The sequence below is a fragment of the Anabrus simplex genome, chromosome 3 (assembly GCF_040414725.1).
Source record: "Anabrus simplex isolate iqAnaSimp1 chromosome 3, ASM4041472v1, whole genome shotgun sequence".
Taxonomy (NCBI): Eukaryota; Metazoa; Arthropoda; class Insecta; order Orthoptera; family Tettigoniidae; genus Anabrus; species Anabrus simplex.
The window spans coordinates 434,730,703-434,749,362 of NC_090267.1; the positions used below are offsets into that span (position 1 = coordinate 434,730,703).

At 39.5% G+C, this 18,660-nt stretch overlaps 1 protein-coding gene across 3 annotated transcripts in view; it reads right to left on the reverse strand.

Annotated features, from left to right (window-relative positions):
- The window catches only part of LOC136867403 (oocyte zinc finger protein XlCOF6), a 107,354-nt gene that overhangs the window by 73,932 nt on the left and 14,762 nt on the right, over positions 1-18,660 (reverse strand). The window contains exons 2-3 of one of the 3 annotated variants that reach the window (XM_067144599.2): positions 14,166-14,335; positions 1,898-2,031 (exon numbers count right to left, since the gene is read on the reverse strand). In XM_067144599.2, the coding sequence (XP_067000700.2) occupies positions 1,898-2,031; positions 14,166-14,214 (183 nt within the window). In that variant the 5' untranslated portion in view covers positions 14,215-14,335. Of the gene's footprint in view, positions 1-1,897; positions 2,032-10,340; positions 10,425-14,165; positions 14,396-18,660 lie in introns of those variants that run through there. The other 2 variants (XM_067144598.2, XM_067144600.2) reach the window with 2 other exon arrangements.

Consider the following 18,660-nt stretch of genomic DNA (forward strand, 5'->3'; position numbering starts at 1 on the left):
CAAATATTCGTTTATAGGAAGGGGAGTTAGGGATTGGAATAACTTACCAAGGGAGATGTTCAATAAATTTCCAATTTCTTTGCAATCATTTAAGAAAAGGCTAGAAAAGCAACAGATAGGGAATCTGCCATCTGGGCGACTGCCCTAAATGCAGATCAGTAGTGATTGATTGATTGCTCACATCGAGGCAGTGCGCGTGCGGCTGAGCATGAGATTTGTTTGCTGCGCGATCTGTACAGGCTAAACAATCTATTTGTGCGTGCGCACTAGGGTGACTAATTTTTTGTTCGGTGAGCTTATGTTCCCTACTGAATATCATTAAATTTCTTCTAGGTAGTGATCTGATGGGAAAAAAATGCCATAGGAGAAGATGTGATTGTAATGAAATACCAGTCAGTACAGCCTATTAATAAGTAAGGGATATTACAGTAAGTACCGCCTGTTGCCATTTTTTGATGGATGCAGCATTTTTGTATCCGTCTCTTGGCACAGGCCAGAGCGAAGTGTAGCTTCCACCGAAGTCCCAGTCTCATCCATGGCTGTAACAATATGGAAGCTGCTGGGGTGTGGGTGGTGCTGAGTAATGACATTTGGAGCACGACTAGTGTCTTTATGAAAGGTGTTACTCACAGGATCAGTCGTGCTGCAGTAGCACCTTCTGGTCCAATGAGGAAAGCAATGGTAAACTACCTCACGCCTCATTTGGGCTCTGCCGTTGGTTTTTGTGATTTTCCTATAACTGCATAGCCTTTGGTGGTGCTATTTGAGGATCCAACCAGCCTCTGGGCTGATGACCTAACAGACAGACATTATAGTAAGTACAAGATATTATAGGTAAGTACACATGAAACCCAGTATCTCCTCTACAATATTTTTCACCCATACCATATGAAACTATCACCACCATTCAGCCTTGTTATCCAGAGCAAACGGATTTGTTCAACCGCTAAAGCCTGCCAACAACAACCTGAGGAAGGCCTTTACTGCTAAAGGTTACCACATACTTGGATAATGTGCAGAACCATGAACTCTGTCCCCAGACTTTCCAAATAACCAAGCTAAGTACCCTTCATAACCATATACCATACTGGTCTCCACAAAATCAAACACATTTTAAAACGATCATTCAAACCAGTGCTTTTCTTACAAAAAGCCGCACAGTTAAATTCAGGCACCCAACAAAGCTCAAAAACATTCTCACTCAACATGAACCAAACCTCCCTGTTTTTTGCCCTGTGAATACAACCACAGCAAGACCTGCTATCAACCTATACCCAGCACCACCTTAATGAGCAGCAGCAACACCACCACCAAGTCTTATCCCACACAATGTCATCAAAACCGCACTTCATTCACCATCATCTACCAGTCTCACCGCAGACTTTGTCCAGCTTTCTGCACTGGCAACACTCTAGCCAAACAAATATGTCACCACCACAGTACCTACAAACCCTACCTAGTATAACCTGAGTTTTCCTGTCCCCACTCATATCTGGCTCCATCAAACTACATTTAATGATTGTTTCACACAACTTAAGTCCTACGTCTAAACAAGCACCGAACATTAGATAACCGCTCCTCTCTTCCATTTTTTCTGTCACCCAACCCCCACCTCACAACAGTGTCTGACAACAGCAATCATCACCATTCTTGATAGAACTGACAAAGGCTGCAGCAACATTTTGGATCTATGTGTCTCTTTTATGTATACTGTAACCATGTGTACTTACTTTTCTCTACCAGTTTCCTAAACATGTACAGTATATATACGGTAAAGTATACTTTAGTAAGTTGCATGTAGAATGATTAGGAACTTTCTTTTTATAAACCTTGAATAACTAACTACATATACAATACAGATCTGAACCCAAGAGGCACATTCACTAGCCAGACTTACTGTTACAGGCAGACACATGTTGATCATTGTTGCTAGACCGTCACCCTGTTGTTCTCTGGTATCGAAGATGTAGACAGCATCCTCAATAGTGTTAGCACATAGTCGACACAGCTGTTTACCACTTCTGCAGTCCTCTGAGAACAAAAGCAAACAATTGTAATAGGGTCCCCAAGGAGGAGGATTCCAGTACCAATAACAATAGATTTGTACAACTCAGTTGGTAATATACAGGGTGAAGCAAGATTCGCGCACTCGAGCGTCGCTGCACGACTCCTCACATGCCAGCAATAAAAAAATCTCTCTCACAAAAGTTCGTCCTGCAAGTATATCTGGCAGAAAAAGAATGTTGAAGAATGGCAATCTGGCAACACTGTAACAAAATGTAGGGTAACTATCTCTGTCAGCACATACTAGTTGTGATGCACAGTTGGTGCAGTGGATAGAGTTTTGGGTTGGCATGCAGGAGTTCAAGGGTTCGATCCTGGGTTGAGGCGCACTTTTTTATTTGCTAATTTCCATTGGACATTACATACTGTAATACAGTAAGACACCGTATCTTAGGTCACATGTATCCTACATTTTCCAAAATTTAGTAACGCTGAACACGTTGTGACGCATCTAGTAGATGAAATGGTACGAATAAATTCACGCCCACGAGTGGAAAGGGCGTCTTTCAAAGCTGACCAAAGAAAACGAATGTTCGTGCCTTTCTAGGATCATAGTATGTAAGTGCAAATGGTTTCTAGAGGACCCGCTGCAATCGCTGTTGACGATTAAGATGCCAGACACCATACCACCTGGACTACATTTACGAAATAAAAAACATACGCCTCAAACAGGATCGACCCCTCGACCTCCTGCATGCTAACCCAAAACTCTATCCAGTGCACTAACTGTACAGCACGACTAATATGTGCTGACAGAGGTAGTTACCCTACATGTGGTTACAGTGTTGCCAGATTGCCACTCTTCAACGTCCTTTTTCTCCCGGATATACTCGCAGGACGAACTTTTGTGAGAGACTTTTTTTAATTGCTGGCATGTGAGGAGTCGCGCTGCGACGCCCGAGTGTGCGAATTTCGCTTCACCCTGTATATGTAAATTAGATGTTAACTGGAATATAGCACTTGACATAGCAAGAAAAGATACGGAATGCTGCCTGAGGTATTGAAAATACCAAAATATACTCCCACAGTAATTATAATGAAATTTCCAGTGAAGTCTTTTTTTTTGTTCTTTTTTTTTGCTAGTTGCTTTACGTCGCTCCAACACAGATAGGTCTTATGGCGATGATGGGACAGGGAAAGGCTGGGAGTGGGAAGGAAGCGGTTGTGGCCTTAATTAAGGTACAGCCCCAGCATTTGCCTGGCGTGAAAATGGGAAACCATGGAAAACCATCTTCAGGGCTGCCGATAGTTGGGTTCGAACCTACTATCTCCCGAATACTGGATACTGGCCGCACTTAAGCGACTGCAGCTATCAAGCTCGGTCCAGTGAAGTCTAGAGAGAGTTACTGTTACATTCAGGAGTTTACAGGAGACAGTCTCCCCAGGGAAAATTTGGATCAACAAGGACGTATTACAGTTAATTGATAATGCATTAAAGAGAACCCATGGGTACTACAAAACTTCAGAACATGAGTTAAGTGAGAAGTTTGTGAAAATTTCTTTTCAATAACTCAAGTGCAACTCACCAGCTGAGTTCAAGTGTTGAATTCTCCCTTACTCACCCATACATTAGCGGCTGAAAGTAAGAGAAATTATGAATTAGAATTTATGAATGCCATTGATATGACAATTCTTCTAATTAAATCCTTTTCTTCTGTATACCTAACAGTATTAAGATAGTTCTTGTGGAGGGCAACAGTGCTATTGTATCTCAAGTTAGATAACTACCCTCCTTTCTTGTGTGTTTTAAAAAAATAAATGTTTGCAATGTCTCGCTGCTGTAAGATTCCCCTAATTTATTCTGTAATGTATATGGAGTGTACAGTTCAAAGACTCAGTGCAGGATTATTACACCTTTACTTATGAAGGCTTACAATTTGTATTTTGAGAAGTGTAGTTAGTAGATTTAGAAATAAAGATAAAATATGGGCACCTAACTACTGCTGCCATACCATTACCATAGAACTTGAATAGGTTGGTTAAGTACTACACATTTATGCATGCTATTTGGCATTCTAGTGTTATGAAGGGAACCTACAGATCACACTACAGACTGGTATTTTCGCATGGTCAATACCGTTGAACCTGCTTTATACGTAACTCTGTTCTGCATAATTCGTATTTGTACATAACTTCCTTTAGGTCCTGGCAAAATGTAATTTGAACGTGTGTCAATTAAACCGTTTATACGTATTAAGTGTCAGTGAAATATAACTGACTTTTATGTAATTGTAATGAGGACGTGCTTTTTTAAAAGGAACTAGTGTATTTACGAAGTTTCCTCTTTGTCGGCGTAGGCGGAAGTAGAGCGGTCCGGTTTCGGTGCTGAAACAGAACACAAAGAGTTTCGCCGAGTGACACTGTTGACCCTTACTTACTGGCGGCTTAACAAAGGCCAACCGAGCGAGTCCCCTTTGCTCTCTATCTCGCTCCTCCTCTACCTTCGTCGTTCTTGACCTTCACAATGCCACCCAAGATTAAGATACATTACAAGCATTACGGTGCCGGTATCTGGTGTTTACTGTTGAACAGTAGTTTTGCCATTCATTTGCTTTTGATTAGCCATGGAGAACAGAAAAAAGAAAAATTATACACTAGATGAAAAAGTAAAATTTATAAGAGAAGTGGACGCTAATCCACACAAAACAAAAACTGAAATTGCTTCTAACCTAGGGATTGCTTATACCATGCTATGTACAGTCATTGGTAAAATAAACGCTGTTTTTGACGAGTTCTTAAAACTGGGTTCAAAATCAGTAAGCACAGCCGTTAGCAAGAAGGAAGGTACGTAGATATGGAGAAAACACTTTTCACATGGTCCCAGCAAAAGCGGGCTGCAGCTCTACGAATTAGTGGCGACATGCTAAAGGCAAAGGCGATAGATTAAGCTAAAATGATGAGTATCACTGCTGATTTCAAGGCTCCATCAGGATGGTTGCAAGGATTTAAAGATCATCATGGAACCACAGGAAGAACAATTTGCATTGACTCAAAAGCTGTGGGCGACGTCATGGTGCAACACTGGAAAGAAGAGGTTCTGCCAGGTATCGTTAATGATTATCAGTCTCCAAACATCTACAACTGTGATGAGACCGGCCTATTCTACAATCTCCTTCCTAATAACATATTAGCTGAAAAAGGTGACTCATGCCATGGAGGAAAGAAAAATAAAATTCGTGTAACAGTACTTCTCGCCACCAATGCAGATGGATCTGACAAACTTCCTCCACTTGTGATAGGAAAATTGAAGAATCCAAGGTGTTTTAAGGGTGCGAAAACAAAACCTGCGGAATATGAATCCAACAGAAAATCTTGGATGACTATGCTTCTAATGTAACAGTGGTTTAAAAAATTGGACATTAAAATGAAAAAGAAACAGAAGGAGATCCTTCTTCTTATGGATCGATGTGCAGCACATCCACCTCAAATCATCCTGGAGAATGTCTGAGTGGAATTTTTCCCTCCTAACTGTACCAGTATTTTACAACTGCTTGATTTGAGCATCATTGCAAATTTCAAAGTGCATTATAGAAAAATGCTTGTTCAACATTTAATAAAACTGAGTGATACAGGAAATGAATCTCTCTCTCCATGGACTTTATCTCAGCTGCCTCTAATGATGATTATGGTGACTAAGTTTTGTCTGGCAATGATCTAACGCTACCGGAGGGTGTAGAATTCAATACTTTTGTGCATTTTGATGATAATCTGGCTGTATGTGGAGAACTACCAGAAGAAGCGATAGTGACAGTGATGAAGATAATGATGATCACTTTTACAAGCAACACTCAGATCCATAATGTTCCACACAGAATGGTACTGCTGCTATATAACGTAGACCCTCGCAAGGTGGTACTAGTCGCAAGTAACGTCGAACCATGGTGTTCCGCACATAATGGTACGAATCACAAGTAATCTCATGGTTCTAATGTCATCATCCCTTGATCACCCCTTTTAGTCATCTCTTACGACAGGCAGGGGATACTGTGGGTGTAGTCTACGTCTGTGTCCCCCCCACACACAGGTGGTAGAGAGAGAGGGAAAAGGAAAAAGAAAGGATCCGACACTTTGAAAAATGAAATACCACACAAAGAAAGACAGGGGCCACGAAGGGCGTGAAAATGAAAAACTCCCTAGGCCTCGAACGCTCTAATACCATCGGGGTCGGAAAAGAACAAAAGTTGACCAAGGGAGGTCGGAGAGGATAGATGAAAGTGAGAAGCCTGCCACAAGTAAGTGGAAGCAATGCCAGAACTCAGCTAAGAGCCCTGTGGTCGCTAACCCACGCTCCCGTTGAAAGCCCCAGGGACCCCTTTTAGTCGCCTCTTACAACAGGCAGGGGGATACCGTGGGTGTATTTTTCATCTGCGTCCCCCACCCACAGGGAGGAAGTAGTTTATAGAAGACCAGCTATTAGAGTAAGTCTGGAAGAACCTTTTGAAATAGTTATGGATAATGGTCCATATCATTCAGCCTTACTTGACAAAGTACCCAAATACAAGCTGGAAGAAGAAAGAAACTCAAGAGCAGTTGCTGAAAAGATAATATACCTTTTAAGTGAGCAAGAAACTCAAGTTAAACAATTGTAAAATTTTGCTCCCTTCAAAGTAGGAAAGAAGTACGAGCTTGATGAATTAGCTCTCTCATGGAGCCATGAGATAGTAAGGTTGTCACCTTCCACTGCCAATACAACCCAATTAAATTGATTGGGGCTCAAGTCAAGAGAGAACTGGCAGACAGGTATAAGACCTTCAAAACAAAAGATGTATAAAAACTCACGCCAGAAGCCATCGACCGTGTGACTGCAGCAGATTGGGAAAAGTGCTTCAATCATGCGGAAAAGCTTCAAGACGATGATTGGTCCAAGGAAATAGCAAGGGATGAAAGAATGGAGCCATTCATTATTCGTGTGAATGACACTCTATAATAGTAAGATGAGTAAAGATAGTGACTAAGAAATCGCAGACTGCCTTGAAGCTAGAAACTATTCTTAATACACTGTAACTGAATGTAAACTTATTTTTTAAGTAGTTCTTTTTCTATATCAGACATTCCAATATAAAGTATTCAAATATTTAAAGTTATATTGTAAACCGTACACAAATATTTTAATACAACTGATAAAGATTAATATGTAACCCAAAAGTATTTACCATTTCCTGTACTGCGCTGGCACGTGCGACCCAAACAACTTCAGCTAGTGACATTTGTATGATCGCTTTCCAAGCCATTTTCTAGGAAAATGAAAAGACCCACAGAAACATGTTCCAGATAAAAAAATGTAAGTCAGACGATTTTCTACTTTGTTTCCGCAGACAAAATGTTATTGGCTCAAAAAACAAAAACTTGGCCACTTACTGAAATTTTCAATACAACTTGTAGGATTCCAGCAAGATATAGCAGATATCTTGGATTCTGGAGGTCAAATGGACTGTATCGCGATTGACCTGTCTAAAGCATTTGATAGGGTGGATCATGGGAGACTACTGGCAAAAATGAGTGCAATTGGACTAGACAAAAGAGTGACCGAATGGGTTGCTATATTTCTAGAAAATAGATCTCAGAGAATTAGAGTAGGCAAAGCTTTATCTGACCCTGTAATAATTAAGAGGGGAATTCCTCAAGGCAGTATTATTGGACCTTTATGTTTTCTTATATATATAAATGATATGAGTAAAGGAGTGGAATCGGAGGTAAGGCTTTTTGCGGATGATGTTATTCTCTATAGAGTGATAAATAAGTTACAAGATTGTGAGCAACTGCATAATTCTACGGATTTTAATTTACTTGTTGAGTTTTTTATTCTTAATAATTATTTAAAGTGGTTTATATGGAAAATAATTACACCGCTGAAATCAGCAGTCTTTTCTGAAGCTTGTAGTATAATTTGTTTTGGAACATTGAATGAGGTAACATCAGGAGCTTGGGAGATAACATACTGCCTCCAAAATGATGTGTTCAATAATTAGACATTTCTTTGCCAGTTGCTACATAACCATGGCAACAGCGTAATTTGTCTGACCCACCCAATTTGGTGGTTACGACTTTAGACAAAAGAATGACTGAATGTGTGGCTAAATTTCTAGAAAACAGAACTCAGAAAACTAGAGTTGCAAGTTGCTTTACGTCACACCAACACAGATAGGTCTTATGGCGACGATGGGAGAGGAAAGGGCTAGAAGTGGGAAGGAGGAGGCTGCGGCCTTATTTAAGGTACAGCCCTGGCATTTGCCTGGTGTGAAAATGGGAAACCACGGAAAACCATCTTGAGGGCTGCCAACAGTGGGGCTCAAACCCATTATCTTCCAAATACTGGATACTGAATGGAAAATTCTAAATTCCCATGGAGGGAATTAGATATTTTTCACCAATAGAGCATGTCAAAAATACATATCAGATGTAAGCCAATAATAGAGCAAACGCCTGAAAATCCTTACATCTGATATGTTTTGTGACATACTGGATACTGGCCGCACTTAAACGACTGGAGCTATCAAGCTCGGTGAGAAATAGAGTAGGTGATATGAATAAGCCTAAGATCCATCTTCTGTTGGAATAAATTTAAAAGACAGAGTTGCATCATGAGATGTTTAAAATCCTTTCCTTATTAGGTGGCATTTGTTTATACAACTATTGTCAACTTATAGATACCAGGACCAGTGTATGAGATACACCTCAAGTGAAAGAGATCCATCTCTTTAGTGGAAAACAACCTTTATTAATGTGCATAGCAAGATCTGTCTTGCGAGTGACTTTGGTCTCATGCCTCTCTTGAAATTTGTTTCACAAGATGTATCTCATTTTTATTCATATAAACCACTATCTGAACCTATAATGATTAATACAGGGATTCTGCAAGGCAGTATTTTCTGACCTATCAGGTTGTTTTTTTTTGGCTGTTTGTTTTACGTTGCACTGACACAGATAGGTTTTATGGCGACGATGGGACAGGAAAGGCCTAGGAATGGGAAGGAAGCGGTCGTGGCCTTAATTAAGGTACAGCCCCAGCATTTGCCTGGTGTGAAAATTGGAAACCATGGAAAACCACCTTCAGGGCCACCGATAGTGGGGTTCGAACTCACTATCTCCCGGATGCGAGCTCACAGCTGCACGCTCCTAACCGCACGGCCAACTCGCCCGGTACCTATAAGGTTTCTTATACACAGTACAGCCATAAGCTTTGTCAGTACTTTCAATGTACTAAGTACTAAATAAAACTATGCAAACAAACTAATATACCTATATTTTGAAAAGGCACAAAAAATGCTACAGAATGAACATACTCTTATTCGAAACGATCATCATTTGCGGCAACACAGCGGCAAAGATGTTGAGACCACTCATTAATAACTGCACGAATTGTGCCCAGTGGAATTATTTTGACAGCTGACATGATTGGTATTTTTAACATCCCAATACTGCGGTGCTGTTTTTGACATGCTATTGCCTCGAACTTCTGTCACAGAGAATAATCCAATGGATTGAGGTCCAGCGTTCCACTAGACGAGTCAGCAGCAGCGATGAACCGTGGGACATTGGTTGCCAACTACTGTTACATCATTTTTGCTTTGTGTGCAGCAGAGCTATCTTGCTGAAAAATCCACGATTTCCCTTCAAACAGCTTTGAACTGATACGTGGTATCACCTTTCCCAACAATGTCTGGTAGACAGTTGCAGAAGTCTTTTCTCCGCCTTCGCAAAAATGTACCCTCGATTCTCCCCACCAGGAAATCACCCACCATACCATGACAAAAGCAGTGTGATGTCCGCGCTGCACACATGGAACTTTCTCTCTTGCTTCCTTGGAGGACCATGCGTACACACTATCGTTTTGCTTGCTAAACGACTCTTCCACAGTGAATATTTTTTCATCTGTGAATAGGATGTCGCGATACTAGCTCTCCCCATACTTCGTTTACAAAGCCTGCGATCGAACCAGGCATATCTTTTTCAGTTAGTAAATGCCATGTGTATTTTTTATAAGTCCCAACACATAAATCATCCTTCAAAATACATGACATAGTTCGTCGAGGTATATTCATTCCACAAGACAAAATTGTTTGTTTTCGCAAAGGATTATAAGCTATAAATTTCATTTTTGTTCCGTACTGAAGTATATCAAGTAAATAATATTACATCAGTCTTGGGAGTAGTTTCAGCCACTTAGTGGCCATCTTCAGCCAAATAAAAATTAAACAGATCATGTGATAACTAAAACATATGTATACCAAACAAAGACAATGTTGCAGGAATAATTATAACATTAAAATACATACAAGAACAAAATTATGGTTGTGATCTTCTTGTTATAATATGATGTCTTTAAGTTGACTTAGGACCTCAGGCAAATAGGTAAATCTGGAAATGATAGGCAGAATTAGGAATGAATAAACATACAGAAAAGAAATTAAAAAGGAGAAAAATTATTTATGAGACTCACCTCTATGGTGAAATGTACAATATATCTAATGTCTGATGTAGAACAAGCTCTGACATGCTGGAGGATGCAGGCAGGCCGTGTAAACAAAGGAGTGGTTAGGGAACAAGCGCTGACTTGTTGTAGGAAGGAGGCAACGTAAACAAAGGAGAAGATAGGGAGAGGAGGAGAGGGGTAAAGAAGGGAAGGGAAGGGAAGGGAAGGGAAGGGAAGGGAAGGGAAGGGAAGGGGGGGTGGGAGGGGAAGGGTGGAAGGGGAAGGGAGAGGGAGAGGGGTGAAAGAGAGAATGGGATCAGCTCTACTCCAGAAGTCAGACATGAAAATGGGGACTGAATAGGCGGACTGAACTCTGATCGAGAGGTCTCACCTCTGGACTAACTACCGTCTCAAGATTCCCACCTCCCTTATAACTTAGTCTACACAATTATAGCATTCTGCTAGAAAGAACTTTGCATTACGTTCAAGCCAGACTTCCAGACATTAGATAGCCATCCACTATCAGAGACTTTCACATGTTAGTGGCACTCTACATCGTCAGTATAGACCTAATTGTACATATAGGATCAAAGTGGTATAAATGTAAATACGTCTTGTTCAAACAACAAACTTAATCACGGTACTATTTAGTGTGTGCTCCACAATAAGAAGCAAGCCTCAAGGTCAGTTATTTTGTGTACTGTACAAATGATGGCAAGAAAATAAACTTTTAAGTTGTGTTATATATATTGTGCTCCTTGTATACAACAGGGAAGAGAAGGGGGAGGGAGGGAGGGGGCCAAATAAAAATTTAAAATATCATGGAATCACAAATAATGCTTCCTGGAAATGATGTTATATTGAATAGAGCAATAAATGAGTTACAGCTGCAAAAAAGACCTTGACAAATGACTGTTGGAGTGAAAGCACCTCGTGTGGATCACTGTAAGTATCTAGGTAAAGTATTCACATCAACAAGGTCATAAATAAAAATTACAATTCTATTCAGAACTCCACAAGAATACATCTTTAGGAGATAGGAATGTGTAGATCTGGCATGATCTATCTTCAGCCTACATCAAAATTACAGCCTCTTCCTGTGAGGGCTGCAAAGAAAGGACTACCACACGACAGTTGTCTCCATAATTTCCCTCAGCTTGTTGATAGTTTGGAAAGATAGACACTCCGATTCTCAGGACATCAAGATGGTTTGGCGTAGCTGAGAACAAATATCCATAGCAGGCACATTCGTAGGGCTAAGTGGTAAAAGTACTGCTCCTTTTGCAGATTGATCAGTAAGTTTGTTGCCTGCAAACACTACCTGGCTTGGAAGCGACACAAAGGTGTTTTGGGTGCCAGCATTGAACAACCTGGCTAGAAGGTCATGAATCTGCTGCAGCAATGGGTGTTGTAGGAAATATGTATCAACAGACTGCAGAAAATGTAACAAATTGGTATACACATGGGACAGTGGCCTTGTTGATGCCTCTGCGCAAACAGCAGAGCTTCTAAGATAGCATAGAGCTCTGCAGTATACAGGGTGCAACAATAAGGAATAGCCAAACTCTCAGGACACATTTCTCACACATAGAAGAAAATATGTTAAACGGATTTCAATGTTAGAATTTATTTTCTACAACTCTGCACAGTACATTAATCATGGGAAACATGCAAGAACAGAACGTACCAGGAAACCCTATGGAACTCTTTCTCACAAGAAATTTTCAAAATGCCTTCCATTAGCATTGATATATGCATCAAACTGCCACCATATTGAATCAGCACATCCCAGTCGTACATAATGTTGTTACATCATAACAAAAACAAGATGTTGAACATGAAGACCACTTAGGCAAGCCATAATTTGTGTGATGGAAGTCATGCTATTTTTAACTGTGAGGAATTACTCAAATGATCAGTAGAAGATAGATAGAAAATGTTCCAAGAAAAAGGGCAGTGTCATAACTGTTTGAATCCAGGGCATATTGCAAAAAATTGTAGGACATTGAAGCGCAAGAAATGTGGACTTTCACACAACACACTTTTAGATACAGAGAAGCACGACGACAAACAGAAACAAAACACTGAAAACAACCAAGTGCACATAAACCTTTGTGTCAAATCTCAGCATTCACCTGCTTCCTTCAGCGTGAGCTTGGTGAAAGAAATAACATTGCAAATACTATTGTCAATGGCTTTAACTGATGTGAAAGATGCTCATTGTAGAAGAGCAATATGTTGAGCTTTACTGGATCCAGGATCTCAACTGAATCTAATAAAAGGTGGTCTGAATAAGAAGCTTGGTTTACTAAACACGGAGAGCAGCAAATAAATCATTGGAGTTGATTGCTCCTAAGTGGAAACAAAAAGAATTACCAGAGTACACCTTGCTTCAAGGCATGATGGATTTCAGGTAGAAGCAGAATTTCTGGTTTTTTGCCTTTTATAACAGAAAAGTTCGAGCTCAAGAAAGACAAGGTTATTATTCACAAGGACATTCGCTTGGCACATCCCACGCTCAACAAGTCTGGAGACATAGACATATTGATTGGTATTGGACTCTATAGGAAAATAGTCACAAAACACCCAATTGGGCTGGGTTATAGGCAGCGAAGTTTTAGAGAATAAACAGGACTCAGCAACTGCATGCATAAAAATTAGCAATCAACAATTATCAGATCAGACGGAAATATTCTGGAAGCAACAGTCAATTCTGGAAATTCAGCATTACATAACCGAAGAAAGAATATGTAAAAGGCAGTACACTGAAACTGTTTCAAGGAATGAACCAAGTACATTTATTGCAAGCCTAACAAAAGCCAGAAGTCATCCTTCGAGAATAAAAAATTCATGCACCAATGAGACTAGAATCATTAGTCAAGAGATTAAACAGACAACCAGAATTCAAGACTGCTTACACAGATTTCATTGATGATTGTCAAAAACTAAGGCATATGAGCATGATTGAAACAAAACAAAATGAAGAAGTGATGAATTCATACTTCATACCCCATCAAGCAGATAGTGACACCACTAAAGTCAGAATGGTGTTTGATGCCTCAGAGAAATCGCTTGTGATGTTACTCAATGACAAGCTCATCATAGGACTTAATATGCAGTGAGATCATTTTCACATCGTACTTAGATTAGGATAAGATAGAGGAAAGGAGGGCAAGCGGGAGGCCCAGTGCAAGATGGACAAGAAAAGAATAAGAAAAAGAAGACTGGACTGGAATACAATTACTGAAGAGGAGTGGTGGGAAGACAGGCAATGATGGAGATGTACTATCAACACCCCGATCTTGTAGGAGCTGGATGAGGGGAAATGAAAATAATGAATGATGTCTTAGATTTTGCAGCCGTATGTATGTCATGACATCAGATGTGGAGAAGATATTTCGGCAAATCCTCACCCACCCTGAAGATCTGGCATTGCAGCAAATTTTGTGGAAAGAGGAACCTTCAGCCGCTGTGAGATTTTATCAATTAATCACAGTAACATACACAGTAGCATCAGGACCATACCATGCCAAGAGATGTCTAAACGAATTGGGTGCTCCGCTAGATGGTATTACTGCTGCAATTACAAAAACTAACCTGTATACAACAGCTAACAGTAAAGGTAACATAGAAACAAAATTAAAAGATGAAAAATAAACTTTTAGAAAAAATGTAGTAGGCTCTATACCTTTTATAACTTCTGGCTCTTCAACTTTAATAGTGCATGCTGGCTCCATGGCACAGATATATCTGATGTACAATGAGCAGTCACTATCTGTCAGTTTCTCTACTTGAAATTAATATGGCAGTTGTATTTTAGGAGGCAACTCCACGGCATGTGACCAAATCCATAGAAAACTGCATACAATGATGTAAAAGTTAGGATATTACCACTGGCATTATCGGATCTAAGACAATCTAAAAAACACAAAGCACATCTTAAAATTACAATGAGAACATTCAATACAGAACAGCTGCTATATAGAATATACTGTTTCAGGGCTCTAGCAAAAATCCAAGTAGATTTAGTTAACAATCACCTTTACCATTAACTTTTTTGCAATTTTCTCTCATTTAGAGCGTTTCAAAATTACAGCCACAAACTGTAGTGGGGTATACAGGGCAATGAAACAAGGAAATAAGTCACAATAAACATAGGTCCAGAAACCAACCACTTCAGAAATATGATTTAATCGTGCTTAATGTTGCAGGTACTAGGCTTCACATTGGATATCAACCGCATCGTGCATTCATAGCAGCATTTGAAGCAGTAGTAATGGCACCTCACACAATGATGCGACCATTTGAAATGGATGCCAGTCATCTCGTCGATAGAAAATGTATGAAGTACCTTGACAATTGCTTCAAATGGCTCTACAAACACAAGACACTTTGGTGCACATGTCTGGAACATAGAGCATGAACAGCATTGTAAGAGTTGTAATGTGTTTACATCATATCTCTGAAATGGTTTCCAGACATGTATTTATTGGGATTTCTCCAATGTTTCTATGTCATTTACTCATCCCTGCAAGCTGTCCTTATAATTGAATCACTCTGTCTATACTGCATGTCTAAATTAAACAAGCTCCCTCAATTACAAGATATTAGAATCATTCCGTATTGACAGTTTTCACTTTACAAAGGAAATTTAATGTGTCCTCCTATTCAATACATACACATCTCCATCATTAGATGGTGTAATAATAATCAAATATGTTTCAACTCGTTTGAGCCGTCTTCAGTGAAAAAAGTTAAAAAAGTTAATCACATAATTGATGCTAGAAAATATGTTAAAACATAATTAAGGAAAGAATGAAAAACAAAAGAGACATGACAGAATTAAAACAATTCAATATATACACAAGTCCATCATTAGATGGAGTAATAATCAATTCGTTTGAGACATTTTCAATGAAAAAGGTTTAAGTTATTTACCTAATTGATGCTGAAAAATGTGTTGAAACCTAATGAAGAAAAGAATGAAAACAAATGAGACATGATGGAAACAAACAATAAGTGATTATGGCATGGTTGTGGACTTCTTAGTCAAAAACTTGCAGTGTGCTATAATTAAAAAACAGGACGACATCACTGTGCTAAAAATTCAAAGAGACAGTCTGTCTCCGTTGAGTCACCATCACAAATAGTTAAGATGGGAGCCAAAAAACTTGAGAAACTAAGTTTGAGAGGAAACACATGCCAGGTAAAATGTATGTAACACATAGTGGAAAACCGCCAAAATCGGCACCGTTGGCGATGGGGGCCGGGCTCGCTACTGGGGGCACCGCTGACATCAGCCCGGCTCAAGACGGGTTGCCCTAACATTATGATATAGATGTTGATTCCCATAAGGAATCTGAAATATTTGTTCCGAATAAGTAAATTTATAATACCAATATAAATGGTCCATTGTTGGACATTATAAATCCTCCAGCTAACTCACTCCTGGTTGCCGTGTGTTCGCAGACGGATTTCAGTCGTACTATAAGGTAGGGAAAAATGGGCAGGGTTAAAAGGGTGCTTCTGTAAAGCTTTCTTGCATAATGTAAGGAGTATAAATACCCCACGTATGTATATAAGGACATCAGACTCTCATTGGCTTCATTATGTCTGCATTAACGACACCTTCGTTCAAAGTGCCGACTTAGCAGAGCTCTTGGTTAACAACCTCTCAATTCTTCTGCGAGGTATTTTTCATCAACCCAATTGCAAGTTCGACCTGCAGGGCGATGATACCATACTTCTGCACCTTCTGGACTCTACAAAGTGTGAGCCTATTTACAATAAATTTGGGGAATGGGCTGAGTTCATCAGAGAAGTGCCACAATCGATCCATCTTCAAAAGAAGGACTCTCGGCAGTTCCTGGACTGACCTGGAAGAGGAGGATTACCACATCACCTGAACCACCCCTGGGCAACCACCACCTTGGACCATCACAATGAGCTGGGAGTACTTCGCCATCAAAAAGGTTCAAACAATATTCTTGAGTCGTTAATTAGGAAGTACAAGGCTACCTCGCACAGTTTATTATACGATTTGTGTACACCAGACGAATGGACACTCCTTACTGGACATTATTCCCAGGTGTTAGCTTCAAGTGTTTTCACAGTTCAAACTTATAGAAGCTGTGAATAATCTTGAATCAGTAGATGAGTACCCACATATCAGTGATTGAATATCAAACATTTTATGGTATAGAATATATTTGGCTCTAATGGATAACCCTTAATTTTTATACAAAAATGTAATAAAACTGAAAAGTATTCTGGAATTCTATTGCAAGGTCAAATTGCATTTATTAATATTTTTGCTCACTTTTCATATATTTCATATATTTTTAGACATTATATTTTAACAATTCAGCACGAGGTATTCTGATAGTCTCTCAACATATTGGCAGTGAAAAGGTTAAGGTACAGTTCCAGTATTTTCCTGCAAAAATGGGAAAGCAAGGAAAAGCATCTTTAGGGCTGCCAAAAGGAGGGTTCATGAGTTCAAAACTCATTTCCCAAAAACAAGCTGTCAAAGTATAACTTGCTGGCCATATATGATGTGTAAATCCCATGTACCACTCACTGACAGTAAAAATTGCTCAAAAACTCATTGTTTGTAGTAACATTGAAAGGAAGTCATATCACACAAGAAACACACATGCATATATATCACTAAAGATAGGAAGTTAGGGAAGGGAATATGGACATATATAAGGAAAAATATAATGGCAGTCTAGTGTGGGCACAGGAAGGAGAAACAAGGGCTGCAACTGTCTGGTACTGAGAGATAAGTTAGGGCTATTGCTGCAACATCATTAAAGGAGGATGTCCAAACACTGAGAAGAAAGTACCAATTTTTTGTATTTTCTACTGAAAAGTTTTATTTAAAAGAACATATTTATGTAAAGAGTAAAATACAATGTCTATACTGTATTCAGTACTAAAGCATACAAAGGAATTATGACTGTTAAAACAATGGAAATAGTTTCAAAATATTATATATAGCCATCAGATTGTTCAAAACTTAAATAAAATTCTGATATTCTTTTGCACCATTAATGACACCCTCATCATAATCTCTATCTATCTAGAACACTGATCTGTGATAAAAAGCTCTTCATAGCTTCTCCGATAATATTCTTCATGAAAATGCCAATCACTGAGGAATCAGAAGAGACGGAAGAAAATCAAGGCACAACCCAGCTTCTTTAAAATCTCACAACAGATGTTTCTATTGATCGTACAGAGACTGTAGGCAAGAATTCAACAAATAAAACTCCTTGCACGTCTCATAAAAACTGTACATTTGTGAATACCAGTAAATCCCAGAAACCAGTAAATACGTTGTTCAAGAACTCATTATTTGATGGAGCAACGACAAACATACGAGGGGGCATCAAATATAAATGGAAGTTTATTTTTTATTTAAATTCATTTACTTGAAAACACAAAGCAATTACAGTTTACTTTTCCACATAGTTTTCTGGTTTGGAAATGCATTTGTCCCAGCGTATGAACAGCCTTTTGATGCCCTTATCGTAAAAAGAACAAGGTCGTGTCACCAGCCAGTTGCGCAAGAAGTCTTCCACACTCTCGTCATCTTCAAATCGTTGCCCTCCTAGAGCTTCTTTAAGTGGTCCGTACAAATGGAAATCGCAGACCGATAAGTCCGGGCTGTAAGGAGGATGATCAAGTGTAGCCAAGTGCCTCTGACAGACCTCCAAACGTCTCAATTTCACATTTTCGTTCAAAAGGCAAGGGACCCATCCGGAACACATTTTACGGAACTGTAGTTCGTTTGTGACGATTGCTTGACAGCTCCCATAGCTGATTCCGACTTGTTTTGCTATTTCTGATATTCTCACCTGTCGATCATTGTCAATACTGTCCTTAACCGCACAAATATTTTCGTCTGTAATGCTGGTCCGTGGACAGCGATCGCGTTGCTGATTTTCCACATGTTCTTGTCCTCCCTTGAACTTTTTATGGCATGCAAACACACGAGTCCTTGACAATGTTTGATCACCGAACTGTGCTGTCAGTCTCTGGCAAATTTCTCCCTCATGAGCAAGAAATTTTAAATTTATGAGTTGCGCGGTGGAAATTTGCACCCGTTGCTCCGACATCGTGAGCGTTTTGCATAAGCCAATTTCATGTTTTTGCCCGTATTGAACTTACTATTAGTA